General features: G+C 40.3%; 1 protein-coding gene across 6 annotated transcripts in view; it reads right to left on the reverse strand.

Annotated features, from left to right (window-relative positions):
* Nucleotides 1-21,040, reverse strand: part of MYO1B (myosin IB) — a 150,717-nt gene that overhangs the window by 57,896 nt on the left and 71,781 nt on the right. For all 6 annotated transcript variants that reach the window (XM_081142752.1, XM_081142755.1, XM_081142754.1 and 3 more), the window contains exons 5-7: nucleotides 13,567-13,671; nucleotides 9,818-9,864; nucleotides 4,521-4,584 (exon numbers count right to left, since the gene is read on the reverse strand). In XM_081142752.1, the coding sequence (XP_080998878.1) occupies nucleotides 4,521-4,584; nucleotides 9,818-9,864; nucleotides 13,567-13,671 (216 nt within the window). The remainder of the gene's footprint in view (nucleotides 1-4,520; nucleotides 4,585-9,817; nucleotides 9,865-13,566; nucleotides 13,672-21,040) is intronic.

The following is a 21,040-nucleotide window of genomic DNA, read 5'->3' on the forward strand; positions in this document are numbered from 1 at the left end:
CCTATTTGACAGATGAGAAAGTGAGGCTCCCATCTCATTGCTACTAAGCAACAGAGCCAGAATTCAAAGCTTTAGGTGACTAAAGTTTCCGCTTATTATGCTCTTTATAACTTTCCAGCGAAAAGAATGCAAACTCCATCAACACTTGGAAATGTGTACTTTATATAAACTATATGACTTCATCTAAGCAACGCAGTCATAAAAGAGGAATCTTTTATTACAATGCAGTTGAAGGTTTTACCACCTAAAATGCTTAGTTTATTATTCTAGAACCTCCATCTTTTTTAAAAAATACGTATCTTTATTGATTTTAGAGAGAGAGGGAGGGAGAGGGAGAGACAGAAACATCAATGATGAGAGAGTCATTGATCGGCCGCCTCCTGCACGCCTCCCACCAGGGATCGAGCCCGCAACCCGGGCATGTGCCGGACCGGGAATCGAACCTTGATTTCCCGGATCCTAAGTGGATGCTCAACCTCTGAGCCACGCCCGGCCAGGCCAGAGCCTACATCTTTATGACTTTCCTCCTAACTTACAAGCTTCTCGGTAGAAAAGCAGTTGAGGAAAATAGTTGCCCCAAAATAACTTACTAGTACTTAAAACCATTCCCTATTCTATATTTTTTTTAACGTGCAGGCATCGACATAATCTAACAGCATGAAGCCAGGCCAAATAATTACTCAAAGTATGAAACATAAATCCAATTCACTATAAGGAATTAAGTCAAAGCACAGCACTAGCACAGCCTTCTCTTCTGCTTTAAACGCTTCTGCCACCACTGACTGTCTCTGCCAACAAGGTTTAGTACAGAGAGTACAAGGCGTGCCAAATATTTTAGTAGAGAAGGGGGTAGAAGAGTCTGCACGCACAGTCGTTCCTCAGGATCTGTGGGGTACTGATGCTCAAGTCCCTTATAAAAACGGTGCAGTACCAAGCACACAGCAGCCCGACTTCCAAATGCAAATATTGTTTTCGGTCAGTGGTTGGTTGATTCTGTGGATGCAGAATCCGTGGATACAGAGGGCTGACTGTATTCTAATGCAGCTACCTTTCCCTCTCGTGACGTAAACATAAACTCGCATAAAATTTAAAATAAATTTAAGTTTTAAAGGGAGAGATAAACCTATTAAACCATTCTAAAGGGAGAAAATCAATGGGTAGGGACAGAAAAAGCCTGGAATCAGAACTTTCCCACCTACCTCACCTCGCCACTGCCATCTGACTATGTATTCACAGAACCAGGCCATCTTTTAGGGGCTTTCTTAGTTTTGATGAATTACCAGCTACGCTCCTGATCTCCCACCGTGAACAGGACAACCATATCTCTGGTCCTCACAGTCTGTGCAGGTATATGCACACCTGAAATCATGAGGCTTTTCCACAGCATACATAAGTACTCTGTGCTCTTCTATTTTTAGAAGATAAAGCCCTTGAGACTTGTACCACATTTTCTCCTGTCTAAACTGCCCTCAGGTGGCAGAGCAACAAGAAAATGCCTATGACTATTAATAAAGCATCAGGTTTCCACAAGTTTCTAGTGTCTAACTCTAGATCCAAAATCCTCAAATACAAATGTATAAATTTTATGAGACCCACAATCAATAACATAGTAAAAGAAATATTATCTCACATCAGCCAAACATCTGGATGTGCTTCCATATTTTATCTTCTCAAGTGAAGCAAATGGTTGCCATTTTCTATTTTTTAAACACCTGTCTCCTAATGATACTACCCTCAGAGATATTATTAGCTTTCGAGTGAGCTCGAGACAAGTTTTACAACATACCTCTTTTAGAAAAAGAGTAAGTTACTGAGCTGGCTCTCTTTTCTATTTCTGGGTACACAACGGGCTCAAGTGATCTTGTTCCTTTTTCAGGGTAATAATTACAGCCAACAATCTGTATTTTTACTAGGTGGCTGCTGGAAAAGGAGGCAAGATATACTTCCTACCAAATGGCAAATCTTGTCTTCTTTACAAGGTTAGGAGAAGCTAACTTCTGGCAGTCTGGAGAGGACAGGAGTGGGTTTACCCAGTGCTTTACACCCCCCGCCTTTAAGCCAGCAGACAGCAACTCCCAGTGACCACCTATGAGTCACTGCTCTATCTATGCAGAGTGAAATTTCCTGCTCTCACCACTAATGTATTCCTTTCCCCTCCAAAGCAAAGGATACTCTAAAATACCAGGGTGTTCCCACTACCACAAATTTCAATATAACTTCTTTGTGGGAACAACTAGTAACAAACACCATATGAAATCCATTCATGATGATATAGTAATCTTAATTGGAAAAGAGCTGTTTAATATTTATTCTCCATGGATACTGTAAGAATTAGAGAGCAGGAAGCCATTTCTGTTTGAGCTTAAACTTCAAAATGTAAAACCTACGTTATTTTCTAATACTTACAATAAAGTAATCCTTAAATATTTTCCTAGAGTCCTCAAAAGAAATATTGAATAAATCATTTCGGAACGTTTCAATGTAAGTTCTATAATGAAAACAGTAAACTTACCCTCATTTAAAAAATAGCATTAAGTGAATAACTTGAGTTAAGTTGTGTTGAACAAAGCAAATGCTAAAGACTTATGAATATCTTTCAGAATAAAAATTAATCATGCCTTAAAATGGTGGTCTTAAAACTAAAGCATACCTTTTCCTATACAGCTCTCAACAGCTGCCATATGCTGTGAAGGGAGGGACCTTGCCTAACAAGCTTGGCAGGGTTATAATCATTTGATTTGGGCATCACATGTGGTCTGCATAAGTACTTTTGCTTCCATATTTGACATGTAAATCCATTAACCTAAGTAGTACTATCCTAGCCAATTTCATATTAAAACTTAATGTTTGAGATGTTTCTTTAGTAACTATACATTTCTGCACACATGAACAGTCCCAACTCATGGCGCATAAATTGTATAGCCAGGCAAACTAAAATGGAAAATTAAGCTATTTAAAAACTACAAAGTGGTGGAAGTAGAAATAACCATACAACTTATTCAATTCAATACCATTGATTCAAAGATGAGAAAATTCTAGCTGCATATTTTGCCCAAATTACTTAAAACACTAACTTTCTAGTGGCATTCCTCTGGTGCTCAAGTTTGTCAGGAAGATCTCAGGGGCCACCTTAGGGCCCAGGAGTTCTGGCTACTCATCTCCTGTTCAACCAGGTCAAAGCTTGTTTTATCTGTTCCATATGTGGGGTTCGGCCTAAAAGTTCATCCAAGAAGGAAGGCCACTGCCCTAGCAAGTCTACTGAGCATTGCTTTGGATGCCTGCGCCAATGTGTCACATTTATTTTCCAAGTCTAAACTTAGATTATTTTCATTCTAGCAATCCCATTAGTACCACCGGGTGGTGAGGAGGCAGAGGCAGTGGGAGGTGCTAAGTGTGGCCCTCAAAAAGAGAAAAAAGAGGATTCCAGAGTATAACCAAGGCGTGGCTCCAATAGGTTCCTGAATTGCCATCTTAAAGTTTTCAAACTAATCAACTAGGACCGACAGCTACAACATACTGATGGCAACTGTATTTATAACAGATACTGACCATTATGACCACTTCAGAAACCTCTGGACCTGGAGCTGTTTAGCAAACTTTATTGTTAAGCAAACATTAGTTGTTTTTTCACCTTTGACAAAGATTATTTCTCTACAATCACAAATCATGACTTAAAGGAAGCTAATAAATCTGTAATTCTGTTTAACGGGACTATCACATTTCAATGAGTTAAATAAACGGGAAGTCGAAAATTTCTCACAATAAGTTATTAAATTAAAATCAGCTATTTATATTATTTTAATCATAAAATAGTTTGTTAAAGAAAATAACCATTGGCCCTGGCCAGTGTGGTTCAGTTGGCTGGGTGTCATCCTGTGCACCAAAAGGTTGCCAGTTCGATTCCTAGTCCGGGAACATGCCCAGATTGCAGGTTCAATCCCTGGTAAGGGGAGCGCAGAAGGCAGCCAATTGATATTTTCTCTCATCCAGGTTTCTAATCTCTTTCTCCCCCTCTCCCGTCCTCCCTCTGTAAAAATCAATTGGAAATATCTAAGGAAGGAAAGGAGGGAAGGAGGGAAGGAGGGAGGGAGGGAGGGAGGGAGGGAGGGAGGGAGGGAGGGAGGGAGGGAGGGAGGGAGGAAGGAAGGAAGGAAGGAAGGAAGGAAGGAAGGAAGGAAGGAAGGAAGGAAGGAAGGAAGGAAGGAAGGAAATAACCAATGGAGGATCTTCTTTATCACTGGATTAGCTTAAAGATCTATAGTATATAAAATACAGTTGGACTAATATCTATTTCTTTAGCAGATGCCAAAAGAGTTTTTCAAAGGTAAAGACTATGTAATATATTTAAAATATTTAGAAATTACGTAAGATAACCTGAAACATATAGGTTAAAAGTCTAAGTAGTATAAGAAAACGTATTCTTATACCCATCTCCTAAAGACCCAAATATCTAAAATATATTATAAATACATGTTTTACTATTCTAAACTTCTTTAAAAGGATTCAAGTAAAATACTCACAGTTACTAATCACTCCTCCCAGTGGATCACCTTTAAAATCAAATTCAATATCCATATATTTGCCCTGCAAAAGAAAGACTTTGTGAGTTTTCAAGATCCCCTCAAAATATTCATTCAGCATATCTTCTTAGAGAACAACATAAGAGTAAGCCCTTTACACATTTATTTAAATGTAATTAAGAAAGACACAGTTTATGTAACCATGACGCACAACAAACCTACATGAATAATTCATATTAAATACTCCATTAACTCGAAACTAACATCCCATTGCTAATTCAAGAATAGATCTTCTCAACCATCACGTAAATTTTCCATTTCAGATATGTTTCCAATTCTGAAGGGTGTGTGTATTCAATTCAACAATAAAACTGAGGAAAATAAGTATTTCTTGTATATGCATTACTTGGGAAGATAAATTGTTTCGTTTTTATAGGCAAAATGTTTAAGCCATGGCTAGAAATGCCAAACACACTGGAGACAGTGGAACACTTAAAGTATTGTTTTTATATCTACTCAAATCAAATACATGATCATGTGATGTGACCAGCTCAGAATCAAAGACTGTTCAGTATTACTCTCTTAGGCTTTGATCTAGATTACACAGCAATATATAACCAGGTTCATATTACACTTTATAGACAGTATATTAAACACAGAGAAGTACACATGGAGTTTCATACTGTAATTTTTAAAGAATTGGTCTGTAATTGTCTAGTTAAAGAGTAACAAGTATAACAGAATAGCCCCGACAGCTGTTTTTTGTTTTGAAAAGGGTGCGTTGATCTAAGTAGTCTTTCGTTTTGTTTCATGTTCTACCTTAGTAACAGTCAGAGAGATGGTCTGTAAATAATTCTCCCAAAGAACTACTTAAACTCTTTTCTATTTTCAAAATAATGGTAAGGGAGAAGAAACAGGATCACATGGCACTCAGTCAGCAATGCAATTTGTGACTCTTTATTAGCTCATGCATGTTCTCCCGCCTTCTTCATTATCACGGGTCATCTGCCCTTTTAAAGCCTCCACTAAGCAGCTATTAAGTAAAGGTCACTAAGGTCTTCCTAGATATGGAAGCAGGCACAAGGGACACCAAGGTACAGCCCCTGCCCTCAAACACAGACTAGGGGGAAACGGAGACAGATAAACAGGACGTTACTGTGTATGGGGATGCCTCCTACAGGGCTCATGGAGCTATACACAAGGAAAAGGGGACAAAGGGAGAACAGGAAGTCTGCCCTAAGTATCAGAGGTCAGACACGTGAGAAGGGGGCAGAGCAGGAAGGAGCAGGTGTAAGAACTGGCGTCCGTGAGGATCAGGAGGAAAGGCGGAGCACGTCATCGAGACGTTCTCTGGACAGCCAAGTCAAGTCATGGAAGGTTTCTAAACAAGGATGCCATTAGCAGGCTTGCCTCTTCACAAGATCACTCTGGCTAGTATACAAGGGACTAGAAAGAAGCAAGACCAGATGTAGCTCATAGGAGGTAGCAGTCATCAGGGGAGAAATGTTGGTGGCTTTAATCACAAGTGGCACAAGGGAAAAGTAAACAGAGTAGAGAGCTACCCAGTTCCAATGACAGGTCCTGGTTGGATGTACAAGGTCAGAGAGGAGGGAGACACGGATTAAAAAGCCCAGGAATGTGGCCCAGGCAACTGAGTAGGTAGTGATGTTCTCCATGATGATAGGGGACAATGCCAGTGAGGCAGCTACAAAGGAAGGGAGAAAGGGTAACTTCACAGGAGAGTGAGAGGTTGACCCTACGAGAGGAGATGGTTTTGATGGAAGGTGGTCCCCAGGCATAAGACGCAACAGGTTCTAGAGCAGAGGTGGAGGGATTAGGGCGTGTGTGAGACAGGAGCTGAAAATCTCCCAGTGTGACAGGAGGGTGTGTATATACATACAGGGACAGGTGAGGCACTAAGGCTGAGGGCTTGGATGATGAGGAGGAAGATGGTAGTGGTGAAGATGATCTCTGTGAGGTAAGCACTATATAATCAGCTGAGAGTAAGGATAGGTTTGAAGCGAGTAGAACAAACATCGCAGAAAATGTAAAAGGAAGCCAATCAGGGATAAGCTGTTGGACAGCACTAGGAATTTCATTGATACCTGTATGGCAATCTTCCCATCCAGCCATATCCTGATTAGGGCCAAAGGCTTGGTTCTGATCATGTCACTAGTCTACTCAGAAACAACCAGTGGCTTCCCATTCTCTGCAAATCAAAATCCAAGACCCTGAACCTGACACTGAAGCCCTCCAGTTGAGGCTTTCCAGACCCTCTGGTCTAGCCACCAACTCTGCAACCCAAGTGCAGGTCCGCACAAGACTCTCTCCTCAGCCTCCTCAGCCTGTGCTGCCAGCTCCACCTGCTCCCCACTCGATTTTGGCACATTTAAATCTACAGGCCCCCACAGGACTGTCCATGGACCCAGATTCCTCCAGCTTCCCTATTCTGAACTTCATAAAACAATCTGGATCTTTCCTGGGGAACCTACTATTTCATGTGTTGTCTTATAATGACTTCTGACTAGTCTATAAGCTTCATTCATTAATAAACATTTGGAGTGTCTACTGTGGCGCCAGGCACTGTTCTAGGGACTGAGCCACCACAGAGAACAAGAAGATGAGGTACTTGCTCCCACGGCTCCTACTCGCTAAGGTCAACGGTCACGTAAACAGAGGAAGCAAGTAAATAATTCCAGAGACTAATGGATGCCTGAAAAAAATAACAGGATGAAGTCAAAGTCTAGAGAAGGCATCAAGGAAGTGACATTTGAGGTGAATAATACAAGACGCTGGCCATGCAAAGATCTGAGGACAGAGCATGGGCAACTGCAAACGCCTGATGCCAGCAAGTGCTAGCACAAGGCAGACAGTCACAAGGGAGTGGGGCTCAGGCCAAGCAGGGGCAGGCAAGGGCAGAGCAGGCCCATTCCAGATCAAGCAGGACCTCAGGGGGGAGTCTGTACTGTCTTCCAGGAGCAAGGGGGAGCCACCAAAGGCTTTTCAGCAGGGCAGTGAAGGGACCTAAATTTGCAAAGATTGCTCCACATACTGGTAGAGAAAGGACAGTAGGCCGCAAGAGGAGATGCAGGGAGACTAAGGTTTAACTGTGTTTAAAAAATAAGAGTTTTTTTTTAAAAATGAATAAACTGTGTAGGCTTTTCATTCCTAATGAATGAGAAGTTTGGTAAAGAAATTTTCCCAACCTTACAGATTCTCTCCTATACTCTCCAGGGCATAAGTTGGCTCTTTGCACAAAGCAGATGCTCAACAAATTACTCCTCTCCTCTCCCCTGAAATCCTTGGTTGAGAACAATGATTTCTAAAGCCTTAAAACTTTTTTTCAAAAACAGTGGGTCTCTTTCTTAATAGAAACTCAAGCTAGAGGTGTTAGGGTTTGGGGGACACTGTAAGGCACCTCCATGGGAACACTGGTCTAAAATGTCAGCCTTAATGAGCACGCCCAATGAGACCATCGCAGGGTCAAACAGATCTCTCAGTGAAAAGATCAAGAAGTTCATTCTGGGTTAACCCATCAAACACTGTCAAAGGAAATGCAATTTCCATGGAGTCATAAACAGTTACGTACGGTAGTAACTATACACAGTAGAGTCCGACTGTAAAATTATAACATGGATTGAGTATATTACTGGTCAAGTCACAGACCACAAAGCACAGAAATTACTCGAAACTGGGCATGAAATGATTTAGCCTATAATCCAGTATTAATTTCATATCCTAATACTTCTGTTATAATAGGATTTCTCTGAATTTACTTAATAAGCCAAATCACCTGCCACGCCTTTCAATAGATTTCAAATGTCCCAAAGTAGTAATGACTCTAAGCAACATGGTTTTCTTGATTTCCATGGTCTACAGACTAAATATATTTGCAAATTTATTTTGGTAAAGTGTGTGTGTGTACTTTGCAAACAGCAAAAATGAAATCTCTATAAAGAATCTTGATCTACTGGACCTACTTCTATCTGCCCACACTTTGCTTCTAATTCTATTTATGTAATGAGATTAGCCATGTTACCACAACAGGAAAAGGCACAGCTCAAATCAGAACTGAAGGAGCTAATCCAATAGAAAAAATTCAGAGCCTTGGAATTAGAAGGCTTCCACTTTCCAAACTATCACAACTATCTCCAACGGAAGCCATTCTTTTGCCTTAAGCACTGGATAACTCCAATGAGGAAAAACCAAAGGAGCTAAAAGAAGGGAAGAGAAAAAGTAGTAAGGGTCTGTGGCAGAGAGGCATAAAAGATCAAAGACGGTCCCAAGTAATGTGTGAGAAGAGAGCTTATGAAGTAAATGATCTTTTATTACAAAATTGGTTAAACTATAGAAAAAAGGAACTGATTTCAAGCCCTGGCTGGGTAGCTCAGTTGGTTAGAACATCATCCCAGTACACCAAGGTTGCAGGTTCGTCTCTGGTCAGAGCACATACAAAAAGCAACCAATGAATGCATAAATAAATGGAACAACAAATCGATGTTTCTCTCTCTTTCTCTTCCTCTCCCTCTCTAAAATCCATTAAAAAAAAAGAAAAAAGAAACCGATTTCAAAATGCTAGCATCACACTCAACATATTTCCCCCTGCTGCCTCCAGGCAGTGTCTGTGTCTCTGTAAAGACCAGATGCAGGACGGGGCATGGCACAGCTGGAGAGATTCCTGTGGGCAGATGTGAAGACTCAGGCTGGAGGGTGATGGAGAGGAAGCTGGAAAGGTTCCTCTTAGCGGAATTAGCATTTTCCAACTCAGCCAAACTCCAAGCAACAATTAGTTTCAGATTTTACTGTTCAGTCCTCTCTCCCTGCCCCCCATTAGGGGCCAATCCTAATGACTTTACCTCTCTCGAGTTTTAGAATATACCTCCTTTCATTCTGCTATCACTGAATAAAGGACAAAACCTGTACAGGGCACAAACTTGACCCCAGTTTATCTTTCTTTCTACATACTTTCCGATTCTTAACTATGATTTCTAAATACCAAAACTCAGATAAGTTATTCTAAATAGTCTCATTTAAATTGCTCACGGAATCTTATGACAGGTGATAAGAAAACATAAAAAATAATAATAAAATAAAATAACTTCCCACTCCAAGAAGAACTAAAAAAAGAAAATTCCAGAAAGCAAGAAATAATCTGTATAAAACTCTCAGAGTCTCAATAGCAATGGTGTTCTTATTTTTAAAATGTGTGTATTAAGCAATATTAAACATCTACTGGTTGTTTAAACATACATGAACTAAATATTAGTGTTAACACTTATGCTTATACAAATACTTACAAATCTAGAGGAGTTGTCATTCCTTACAGTCTTGGCATTTCCAAAAGCTAGTAAGAAAGAAATCAAGGCATGTTAAAATTGACAGGAAATAATTTCAAGCAGAAAGAAAATATATTTGAAATATATAAATCCTAGAAAATACAACTTGTAGCAATGACATTTCTGCCTAAAATTTCCAGAGAAACATACTTAATAGAAAGTATACTAAAGCTTCTATATCTTATAAGTTCATAGAAAAAGAGAGTCACTCCTGTGATTCATGGAATTTTTTCCAAGTATTACTATAAACTTAATCTTGTTTGATTCAGGATCTTTTAACTGTTTTGACAGTAGTGAATTACATGGCTAGCAAGCAAGGCTTCTGTGCTCTTCCACCACCATCATCAGTGAGTAAGGTTATTTCAAAGGTAACTACTTAATATACCAAAAGTTTTATGGAACTTGATGTGGTTTCCACATTAAATAAGGCCCAAGAATCTTTAAATTGTTTACGTAATTTTAAGTAAAGCCATTTATAACAGAAAGAGTAAGATATTTGAAAACTAACATAATTTCCAATAGTTAAACATGCTACACAGTTTCATTAGTTTATGTCCATCAGACCTAAGTGAAACTTTCTAGACTATAAAGAAAACCAAATTGGCCCATGATTCAAAATCCAAGTGTGATCCAATCTCCACTGCTTCAGGGACAAGATTTCCCACTGGATCCCCTTTTAAATGAGGGCATGTAAGAAAACCAGGGGTTGATGCCACCCAGGCACACAGTATTCCTGTTTAACACAGGTAGTTCGGAGTGTCATAAGGTAAAGGGGTTTTTTCATCAAGCTTGTGCACAAGGTAGAGACAAATTAATCTGAGCCATGGTAGCAAAGGATTGTGTAGAATAAATGTAAGTCATGTAAGCAGAGGAGATTCCTGTTTGATGTTTCAGAAGCCCAGCAGTGCACCTCAAACTTTAATGTGCAAACCAATCACCTAGCGGTCTTATTAAGGTGCAGACTTTGGTCCAGTGGGTCTAGAGATGGGCATGAAATTCTGTGTTTCTGCCAATCCCCAAGGCTGTTTACTGGGATCCACGAGCCACACTACAGCTAGCAAGGACTAAGGAGACACGATGGTGTGGTGAACAGAAAGGAATCTTTAGATTAAGAGATCAGGCATCAAATCCCTGGAAGCCTCCATAACTTCATTAAATCAAATGTAGAGAAGATGATCAGAGTAGCAAAAGCTCGAACAATAACTAAGGGCTAAAAGCTGGTCCAAGTTTCTACAGCAACCTCTTGACCAGGAGTGGAAGTGTGTGTTTAAGTGAAAGCTCATTTTGGATATTCAGTAGCCAAACCTGATATATTATATTTCACATCAGCTGGCTTTTCTTTTCTTTTTTTTTCCTTTCTTTTTTTTTAATAGTTGGCTCCTCCTCAGTTAAGACAAAATTTTAAAAGTCAACAAAGGGAAAGTTCTTACACAAAGTAAACTGAGATGCTATATTGAGTAAGGAAACCTGCACACAGGAAATACTCAAAAAAGGACACTTGCTGAAGAGGTTCACATTTTTATCCCATCTGCACCAGCAAATGCAGTCTTGAGACTGGTGAGTGTTGACCTAGTGATCATGAAGACCATGACATTATTTCTGTGTTTTCACAGGCTAGTCCTTCTTGGTGGGTGTGAACATGTAGAGGTGCCAAGTTAACTAACTTGCACGGCCCCAAAGTCCAGCTCGAGATGCCGATACATAAAAGACAGTTTGTTGTGGCTTGAAGGTCAAGGGCAAGTGAAGGAATTGCTTCAAAAAAACTTTATTCAGGGCGTCATTTGCAAGCCATAAACCATCTTTTCATCAAATAAATTCTGAGTTGCACATTACAAAACACAGCTCTAAACACTAAAGTCTTTTATTGTGAGCCACAGAATCAAAAACAAGGGTTCCATTATAGAACACTTGAGACACATTCCTCAATTGTTTTTTTAAGTTCATTGTTCTAAATGTTCATTTACAGTAGCAGCTCCAGTGAGACAGTAAAGCATTCCCATAAAAGATAATGCATGCCCACAGGAGACATTTCTTCCATCTCCTGTACTGGGGCCTCGCTTCAAATACCATTGAATAAAGGGCCAGACTCTCAACACAGATGCAAACCATAGCATTCCACAGTGCTTCTCCTTTAGATCATGGCATTCTTAAAATAAATACATGCAGAAATACAACACATGGGTAGAATCCTAACTTAAAAGCAAAAGACAGTACACAAAAAGTCAAATACTGGAACAAAATGAAGATGCAGCACTTTCTATAAGAGCTTCTTTATTTGTTAAGGTACTGAGGGAAAGAAAGATCAATAACAATATAATACATGTTTCTGTCTTTGCTTTTCACAAAGTTGAAGTATTTTTGTGACTCTTATTCCACTATCTGGGGGATAAAGATGCATGGTATCTCCTTGTGATAAGTGGATGAGAGGGCTAGGCCTGACAAGAGGAGGGCTCTGTCCCTCCACAGTGGGGGTATCCCCCCCGATTCCAAAGCAGCTCTACACTAATCCATGTTAAATCTTGACTTTCCATGGCTTTGAACAAAGGGTTGAACCGAACTACTCTTCCAGACCAGGGACTTCTAATCAGGGGTGGTTTTCAATGGTAACAACTAGGGACCTGGCGGGGGGGCGGGGGTGCAGCTAGGAGTGCTGCCAAATATCCTACAATGCACAGACCAGCCCCCACAGCAAAGACTTAACCAGTCCAAAATATCGATAGAGTAGGTTGAGAAACCCTACTCTACCCCAAAAACAATAAAGACATGCTTACAAAATAAAACAATGTCAAGGGCTTGCCAGTAATAAGGAAAGACTTTGATTTCCAGTTTCTAAAAGTCAAGGATGGTTTGTACTGATGGTTTTTGCCAAACTTCATGGCATTAAGGGGACTCACTTCGGGCTTTGTTTCCTGATGGTATTATGGACTGGATATTTGCATATCCCACCCCCCCAAAAAATTTCATATGTTGAAGCTGTAACCCCAATATGAAGATGAGGCCTGTGGGAAGAAATTAGGGTTTGATGAGGTCATGAGACAGTCAGGCTCCCACCACCACCATCACCACCAAAGAAGAGGTCGAGCAAGCACAGCACAGCAAGATGTGGCCGCCTACAGGCTAAAAGGACTCAGAAGGAAACCCGCCTTCCCAGGACCTTGATCTTGTACTTCTGAGTCTCCAGAAGTATGAGAAAATGAATTCCTGTTGTTTAAGTCACCCAGTCTATGGTATTTTGTTGTGGCAGCCAGAGCTGACTGATACAGATGGCCAACCATAGAATTCGAGCTTTCTGTGGCCCTTAAGTGTTTGTCTGGCTTAGCCTTGGTTTCCCTGACAACAGAAATAAGCAGCCACGTGTGTTATCCTGAGTGATAAAATAGCACTTAGCTCACATTGCTCTTTTCCACCAAGTTTTTCCTAGACGTCAAGTCAAATGCAGTTGATTATTTTTAAGTAAAATTGAAGTGGTTCAAATTATAACTGAAGGGGAAAAATATTTAAGTGGGAAAGCTCCTTTTACATGAATAAAGTGTCCCCTCCTTTAAGCACAGAAGCCAACACAGTTCTTAGGATGCAGCTCCCTCGCTCGGCAGGTCTGGGCCCGAATCTCTTCTTTCCCCTTCCCTCCCAGCCCACGTCCCAGCACCAGGTATCTGAAACTGGATCTAGGGTTCAAGTCACACCGACCCAATGCACACAGAGAGTCCTACCTTCCAGGACCGGGTTGGACTGTAAAAGTTGTTCTTTGACTTGATTGACTTCTGCTCCTTTCCCACAAACAGCTGCTACATAGGACATGACAAGCTTGCTGGCCTCTGTGGATGAAACAAGCCGTATTAACAAATTAAGACAAATTTTTTGGAGAAGGGAACTGGGAGGATACGACCCTACTGTCGGTGTTTTCAAACGCCTTTATACCTGGGAGTCAATATGTCCTGGAAATCTTTTGAAGTATTTGTCCTTTCTATTCCATGACACATCATTAAATCAGATATAATAGGAACTGTGCTTAAAGGTTATCACTGGGCTGCTAAAAAAATTTGCTGAGTAACAGTGCCAACAAAATCTCAGGGGAACTATGCTCTTAAATCATTTACATACAATTACTATATTGTACAAGGTGATTCAAGCCAAAAATAACTTGATAACCTGGGTGTCTTCACCAAATATATTTTTACATTTTAAAAGGACTGTTCTAAACCTACAAGTCTGTGGTAATTGTTTCAGAAGTCATAAAACACTAATAGGGTGTCATTTACTACAGTGGGGAAAACCACAGGAGAGAGAGGTTTCAGCGTGGGATGGAAATAAAAGTTTTTATTTAAAATTAATTAATTAATTATTAATTAATTTAATTAAAGGGCCATTCTGCTCAGAAATATTTTCTAAATCAAACTAGTTTTCTCACAATTAGTCTAAATTAATTACTCTTCAACTCAATTAAAAACTAAGCAGCTAATCTAAGGATTTGGTAACAAGAAATGTAGCCCTTTCGGGGCTCTGTTGTTTACATAGGCTTCGCCGGTAACTCTGAAAGGTAAGCTGATAAAAGAAAAAAGCAGGCCACCTGAGGCATACCAAGAATTCTTGGCTCAACGGTGGGCAAAACTTGTTTTTGATGGTTTCATCCTTCCATGTCTATCAGCCCACGTCCCCTCTCAGCACCTGCCTCCTAGAACCTGATCCTTTTAATACTGAGGTCCAAGGAATGTTCATAGGTATTTAGGGAAAATGAGGTCTAAATGAACTGGGGGGCCACAGAGAGTTAGATGCAGTGAAACAGGTTTCCTTTTTAAAGGACTTCTTGGAGGTTCACGTGCATTTGGGAACTCTGAAAAGGGATCTAGAAGGTTCCATCTCCCAACTTATCTGCCATGGAATGTGTCTCTCCTTGAACTGTCCTAGTTCTAATGTTCCCTAATCAGGATCTGGGAACTGCTCCACTACTAAATGCCGGCTGAATAAAGCATTGCCCTCAGTTGGGCAGTTGCAGTAAGGAAACCAATCTCCCCAAATCCTGCTTTCTCTCAAGTCTTTGCTCTGGTGGCACTGTCCCAGAGCAGGAGAGCCTTCCGCAGCTGTGATGGCACCTCTACCTTTGAGCATAAGGGAGCGAATCTCAACACTGCCATTTCTCTTGCAAAGACCTGCACATGGCTTCCAGCCCCATTTCCCACTGTTGAAGAAATAATAAATGAACAACTGAAATGCCACCTTGGGCACATTGCCCAAACACCACTTGCTCTTTAGGGCAGCAATTTTCAACCTTTTTCACCTCATGGTACACATAAACTAATTACTAAAATTCTGTGGCACATCAAAAATTATGTTATTTTTTTTTTGCCAATCTGACAAAAAATAGGTATGGTTTTGATGTAATTACCTAAAAGTCACTTTTTGCCCCAAAGTGACTTTTTAAAAAATCAGGTGCCTATAGTTGTACATAAGGATTTCTGGTACCAAGAATTAACCAATCAGACACAACCTTATTATGTAATGTGAGCAATAAGATGCAACTCTATTATATGACTGATTTTTTTTTTTTTTTAAATGGCACCAGGAGCAGATTTTTTAGAATTTGAATTTGACTTATATAATCTGGCTGTTAAATTGTACATATATACAAATCCACAATATCTACTGAGATATAAAAATGGGTTAACTTAAATTGAAATTAGGGATCACTTTTATTAACTTTAAAATCATTCAAGTAATTCAGATATAATTTGCAAATATAGTTCAAGAATACTTGTATCTAAGTTGTTAAAAAGATTCTGTGTTCAGATTCTTAATTACCTTCAGGAATTCTAATACTGGGCTCATTTTAATAATTTACTTTTGGAAGCCAGGATTAAGAGTAATTTTCTCCAAACAAAGTCTCATTGTCTAAAAGAGACAACTCACAATTTTTTTCCTGACATAATACTTGGTCTTTACCTTAAGTAGTTCACAAGATATTCATTTCTTTAGAAAAATAAATGAACCAGTAAGGACAGGCTGCAAGACTTAACATAATTTAAAGGACTGTTCTCATGATATTTCATCATGCTGGAAACAGGAAATAACAGTTACCTCATACAGCTTTCTACTTTATTTCCTTTCAGTTCTTCTGTATTAAAGTTCAAATAAATGTGAACTTTCATTTAAATGTTGAGATATTTATCCAAGTCAAAACCTTATGTAATACTAAGACTAAAAAATAGTCTATTTCTGAGGAGAATCAATAATTATCACCCTCCATATTTCCAAGTCTAGTTTTTGAATTATATCGACTATCATAGGGTCAGCTAAACATGACCTTGGCAATCACAGGATAAAATTGTAAGCATTTTCCAAAACAATACTTCTGAGTGGACTGTGAATACATCAATCCAGTAATCATATTCTGAACGGCAATGTCTTTCTTGTACACTGTAAAGGTATAAAATGATTCCATTTGAGACAAAAAGGTGTACTTTTCGTGTATACTCAAAAGTCTGAAAAGCACTGCATTTTAGACATAAAAACACTGGCATTTAAAATTGGCAAAAGGGAAAGGGGATTAGGAAGCACAAACTTCCAGTTATAAAATAAGTCATGGGGGATGTAATGGAAAAAGGAGTGGGGAGTGTGGAGGGAGAGCAAAATGTAACAGCATTGCTTAGAATTGATTCTTAGCTCATCATTTTCTCTAACTCATAGATACTTTACATATGCAAATTTATGTACATATGTTTGACTGTAACTTGAATCCTAAAATGTATCAACAGTCAGACAAACAAAATATAAAGTCTTTGAGGTCAAAATCTCTTCTCACTATTAAGTGCTAGAACCTGTAGGGTTTAACAGGTATTCTGCACAAATCAATAAATGTCCTGTAACAAAATACTACTAGATCAGGATATCTAGATCAGAATTCATTTCTACAAAGAATGGAAAGGGGTGATAGTGATAGTTTATAATTCTGGGGATTTTAAATTCCTGTTAAGGCAAAAGTTATAACCACTTTAACTGTATTGTTTGGTACCTTGTACTAGGCTGTGACTAATATATGTTATTATGTAATTATTAATCATAAACTTATATAATATTTTTGTATGAAAGAAAGCACTGCAAAACAGCAGTAGGTAAATGAGAAATAGAAAATAAACATTTCAATGAAAAAGTCATTTGCAACCATGAAGACAAAAGAACAGGAATCTCACTGCTAAGATAACAAAACCTATGCATGCTAATATAAGCAGGGCTTATTCTGAGTTTTCTTCACAGAACTGCTAATAAATTTATCCAGAACTTAACAGGTGTACATGTAAGGGGATTCATAGAAACATGTAACATATGTCAGAGATCATATAAGACACATGATATAGGTCAGATGGCATATAGAGAGAACCACACATTGACATGCATGTACATACTGATGTATTTATCTACCTCTATACCTCTCTATCTCCTTGGTTAAGATGCCCAAGGTTTTTCTAGGGACCAAGCTCACATAGGTCTGGGGGTCCACTGACCTAAAGAATATGACTGCTGAAATCAACGAGGCCACGTTTGTGTGCAATGAAACTAGGGCTCCCCAACACTGCAAGTCCTGAGTCTGCGGTGTTACAAAATAACCCAGCTACGGTGCATACAAACTGATCCCACAGGCAGCCTCGAGCTGGTTTATTCATGGTACAAAAAGAGTGGGTCTTGCCATGAGAAACAGCCTTTACTCCAAGAGGAGTCATGACTGGCAATGTTTTTATTGAAATACAACTAAATATAAGTGATTTTTGCTTCTGAAAGTTGGCCCAAAAAAATCTCTCATAATTCATATAAAACATGAAGGTCAGAAGAGGCCTTTCTCACACGGGGAAGAAACAAAACAAAAGCCCTCTACATCTTGGCCTTAAGTTTGCTTAGCTATTCTGGATAGACTCAGCATTCAGACTCATTGACGTTGAGGCCACAGTAAGTCAATGACATCTCTGTCACCGAAAGAGTCAGGGAACTATCACAGATGTAAAATAGTACAGGGTCATTTGGGGTTCAGAACTAAAGGTCTTAATGAGCAAGGCAGGCTTCATAATTCTTTAAGCAGATGGCTGAAGAGTTCCTAGAATCTGATGTAACTGTAAAATTAGAAACCAAATAATTTATAATGTTTTCTTATGTCAGGATCATCTTCTCAGGCCCAAAGATTTCTTCTGATGTCCCTGTAATAGTGTAGTGCTGATGGTTCCCTCATGTTCGGTCTCCCTGACCCCATCAGTGCTTGAACGGTTCTCTACAAACTATTTGTATCCACATCAGTCAAGTGCGAGTTCACTGCCTAGAACTACTTGGGGACTATTAGGAGACATAATCAATTTTTTATTTAGCACAGCAGGAATGAAATAAATAGGGCCCCAAAGACCTCAAAGAGCTCACACCTCTCCCCTAGTGTCCACACTGCAGTGTAAGAGTGTCTACAATATTTAAGGCCAATAACATCATCATCTACCAAGGGGGGCTGACTACCTTGTTAAATAATCACTTTTTTTAAAATAAGTCCCCTGATACCACGTGGTAATTTAAGTAAAGATTCTTACTGAAAAGATATATTATACGTAAACTACATAGCACATGTGGGTGCACAAGAGATGTTAGGTCTCTTCTTTCATTTATTTACTAACCCAAAATTTAAATAACTATATGTACTCAAAAACAATGTTAGTTAATGAGAAAATGTGAGGTTTCAAAAATGGCCTGACTTCCCTCTTCCCCAAAGAAATGAGATTAACAAGCTCCCTCTCCAAAGTCCTCACGCCACGCTGCTGCTATCTCTGTACTATTTCCCATCAGTTCCCCCATAAGTCATCGCCACGTAACAGAGGCATTAAACAGCACATCAATTCCATGCTTTACTCAAATTTATAGTCTAATACAATTAAAACCATAATAAAGTTTGAAGCAACTTTTCTACCACTGCTTTCAAAAATGAAAGAGAAGTAGAAAAAGATGGGAATAAGTGAGTAAAACACCAAATGACCCAGGGACAGAGGAGCAGGAGGTGCTGCTGGGGTCTATAACCGAAAGGAAGGGCTTAGCAGCTACCAAAGGGCATAGCTGGGTACATATTTCAAAACAGCAGCCCTCAGGAGTAGTGCCCACCTCCCAGCACCAGGTTCAGTGACAACGGACAACTGAAGCATCGAGAGATCCAGGAATGCCCGTAGCTCAGAACCATCCAAACACGTCAGGTGACCCTCGGGCAGTGCCATTCAAAGTACAGTCCGAGGGCCGCACTACGCAGAGTGGGTCAGTCTAGGGACTGTTACCATTCCACACGCGAGAGTAAGCTTTCAGCTTCTGCAGTAATTGGGTAATTTCTTTAAGGTGCGCGAACCCCGGGTGCTGCAGAGCGTGGCCCTGCCAGAGGCGCAGCTGCCCACCCTCCAGCTCACGCAGAAGGCAGGGCATCTCAGGGAGGCCTGAATCCAGGGAAAACGAAAGGTGAAAAGGGTTTCAAGCGGTGGGTGGGACGCTGAAGCCAACAGGACAAGTTTTTAAGTGGACAAACATCAAGAGCGGAGAAAACTGCAGGAAAGAATGAACTCCCTGGAGCCTGATTGCCACCAAGGGGGCGAGCTGGTTTTCTGTTTTTCTCAGAGAGGAATGAACACCGACTCTCTAGGACAGCCCGGCAGCCTTTCAGGATGGAGGACCCGTGAGCGCACCGGGAGACGGAGCCCGCTCCCCGAGGAAGCCGCTCCCCGAGGAAGCCGCTCCCCGAGGAAGCCAGTCCCCGAGGAAGCCAGTCCCCGAGGAAGCCGCTCCACGAGAGCGGCGCGCCCTCCCCGGGAGGGGTCGCATGCTGGTGGCTCGCTGGCGGGTGCGCCGTCTTCTGGAGCATATGCTCCAGGGGAGACGAAGACGTGCCGAGAGGGATCAAACCAGCGGCCGCAGCCCACATCTGATGACTCACTTAGGAACACAATGATAGGAGCCAACCTTCAGAAAGCACAGGGTCGGGGCAAAGGCGGGTTTACACGTGTGAGTATGGGAAACAGTTTATTCTTGTATCATTACTCATTAATTATCCCATTATTTTCCATACGAACAACTGTAAACCCTGTATACCTTTAGTCATGTGAAGAATGGGTAATAACTAAAAAAATTAATAGGCTTAGGCATATATTCATCTCTTCCTCCGTCACACATAAATAAAAGCAAGGTTTGCAGATCTAGTCCAAAGGACTGCGGCGGGGGTAGGTGGCATGAGATACGCCACCCCTACAAACGCCCTATACCAAGGGTCACAGCTTTTAACTTGCCCTGTTTCCATTTTAATTGGTTGACTTGGAAACAAACAAGGAGCAGTACTGCTTCTAAGAATTAATTCTGTTTCGTAAGAAAGAACTGGTCAGTGACAGAAAAAGAGCAAAAACGTTCTCCTAAGACACCAATGTCCTCTTAAAGTTTCTACGGGGGAGAGAGGGGGTTATAAACAGCCAAAATTAGCACAAATTTTTGAGGAAATACAGGTAAGAGCCCATACCCAGAGATTCAGATGAATGATCTAAAAAGGGATGGGAAGTTCTAAATAATGAAACAACACCTACATACAATAGAGAGCAAGACTTTGAATGAAAAGTAACATGAGGCCCTGGCGGGGCAGCTCAGTTTGTTAGAGCACTGTCCCCCAACACCAAGCTTGCAGGTTCGATCCCCGGTCAGGGCCTCACCAACCAATGAATGCATTAATAAGTGGAACAACAAACTGATGTTTCTCTCTCTTTTTCTCCCTTCCTTTCTCTCTCTCAAAACAAAATCAATAAATAAATAAAAAAGAAAGAAAAGTAACATGAGCTGTGATTACTGAAGGAAAGAAAAAACAGGAGGGGAAGGTGCAGAAATAGGCGCTAGATCACACAGAACCTCGAGAAACAAGCCCACTCGGTTTTGCTTTTTTAAAAAATATATAATTAAAAGCTGCTAAGAGAGTAAATCTTAAAAGTTCTCACATACACACACACAAAGAGGTACATCTTAACAGTTCTCACACACGCACAAGAAGGTAACTATGTGAGGTGATGGGTGTGGTAATTAACCTTGTGGGAAGCCTGTCATACTATATAATGTATCAAATCATCACACTGAATGCCTTACACTTAAACAAGGTCCTATGTCAATTATATCTCAATAAAGCCATGGGGAGCATCCAGTTTTCATGTTTAC

The sequence above is a fragment of the Miniopterus schreibersii genome, assembly GCF_964146895.1.
Source record: "Miniopterus schreibersii genome assembly, chromosome: 7".
NCBI lineage: Eukaryota > Metazoa > Chordata > Mammalia > Chiroptera > Miniopteridae > Miniopterus > Miniopterus schreibersii.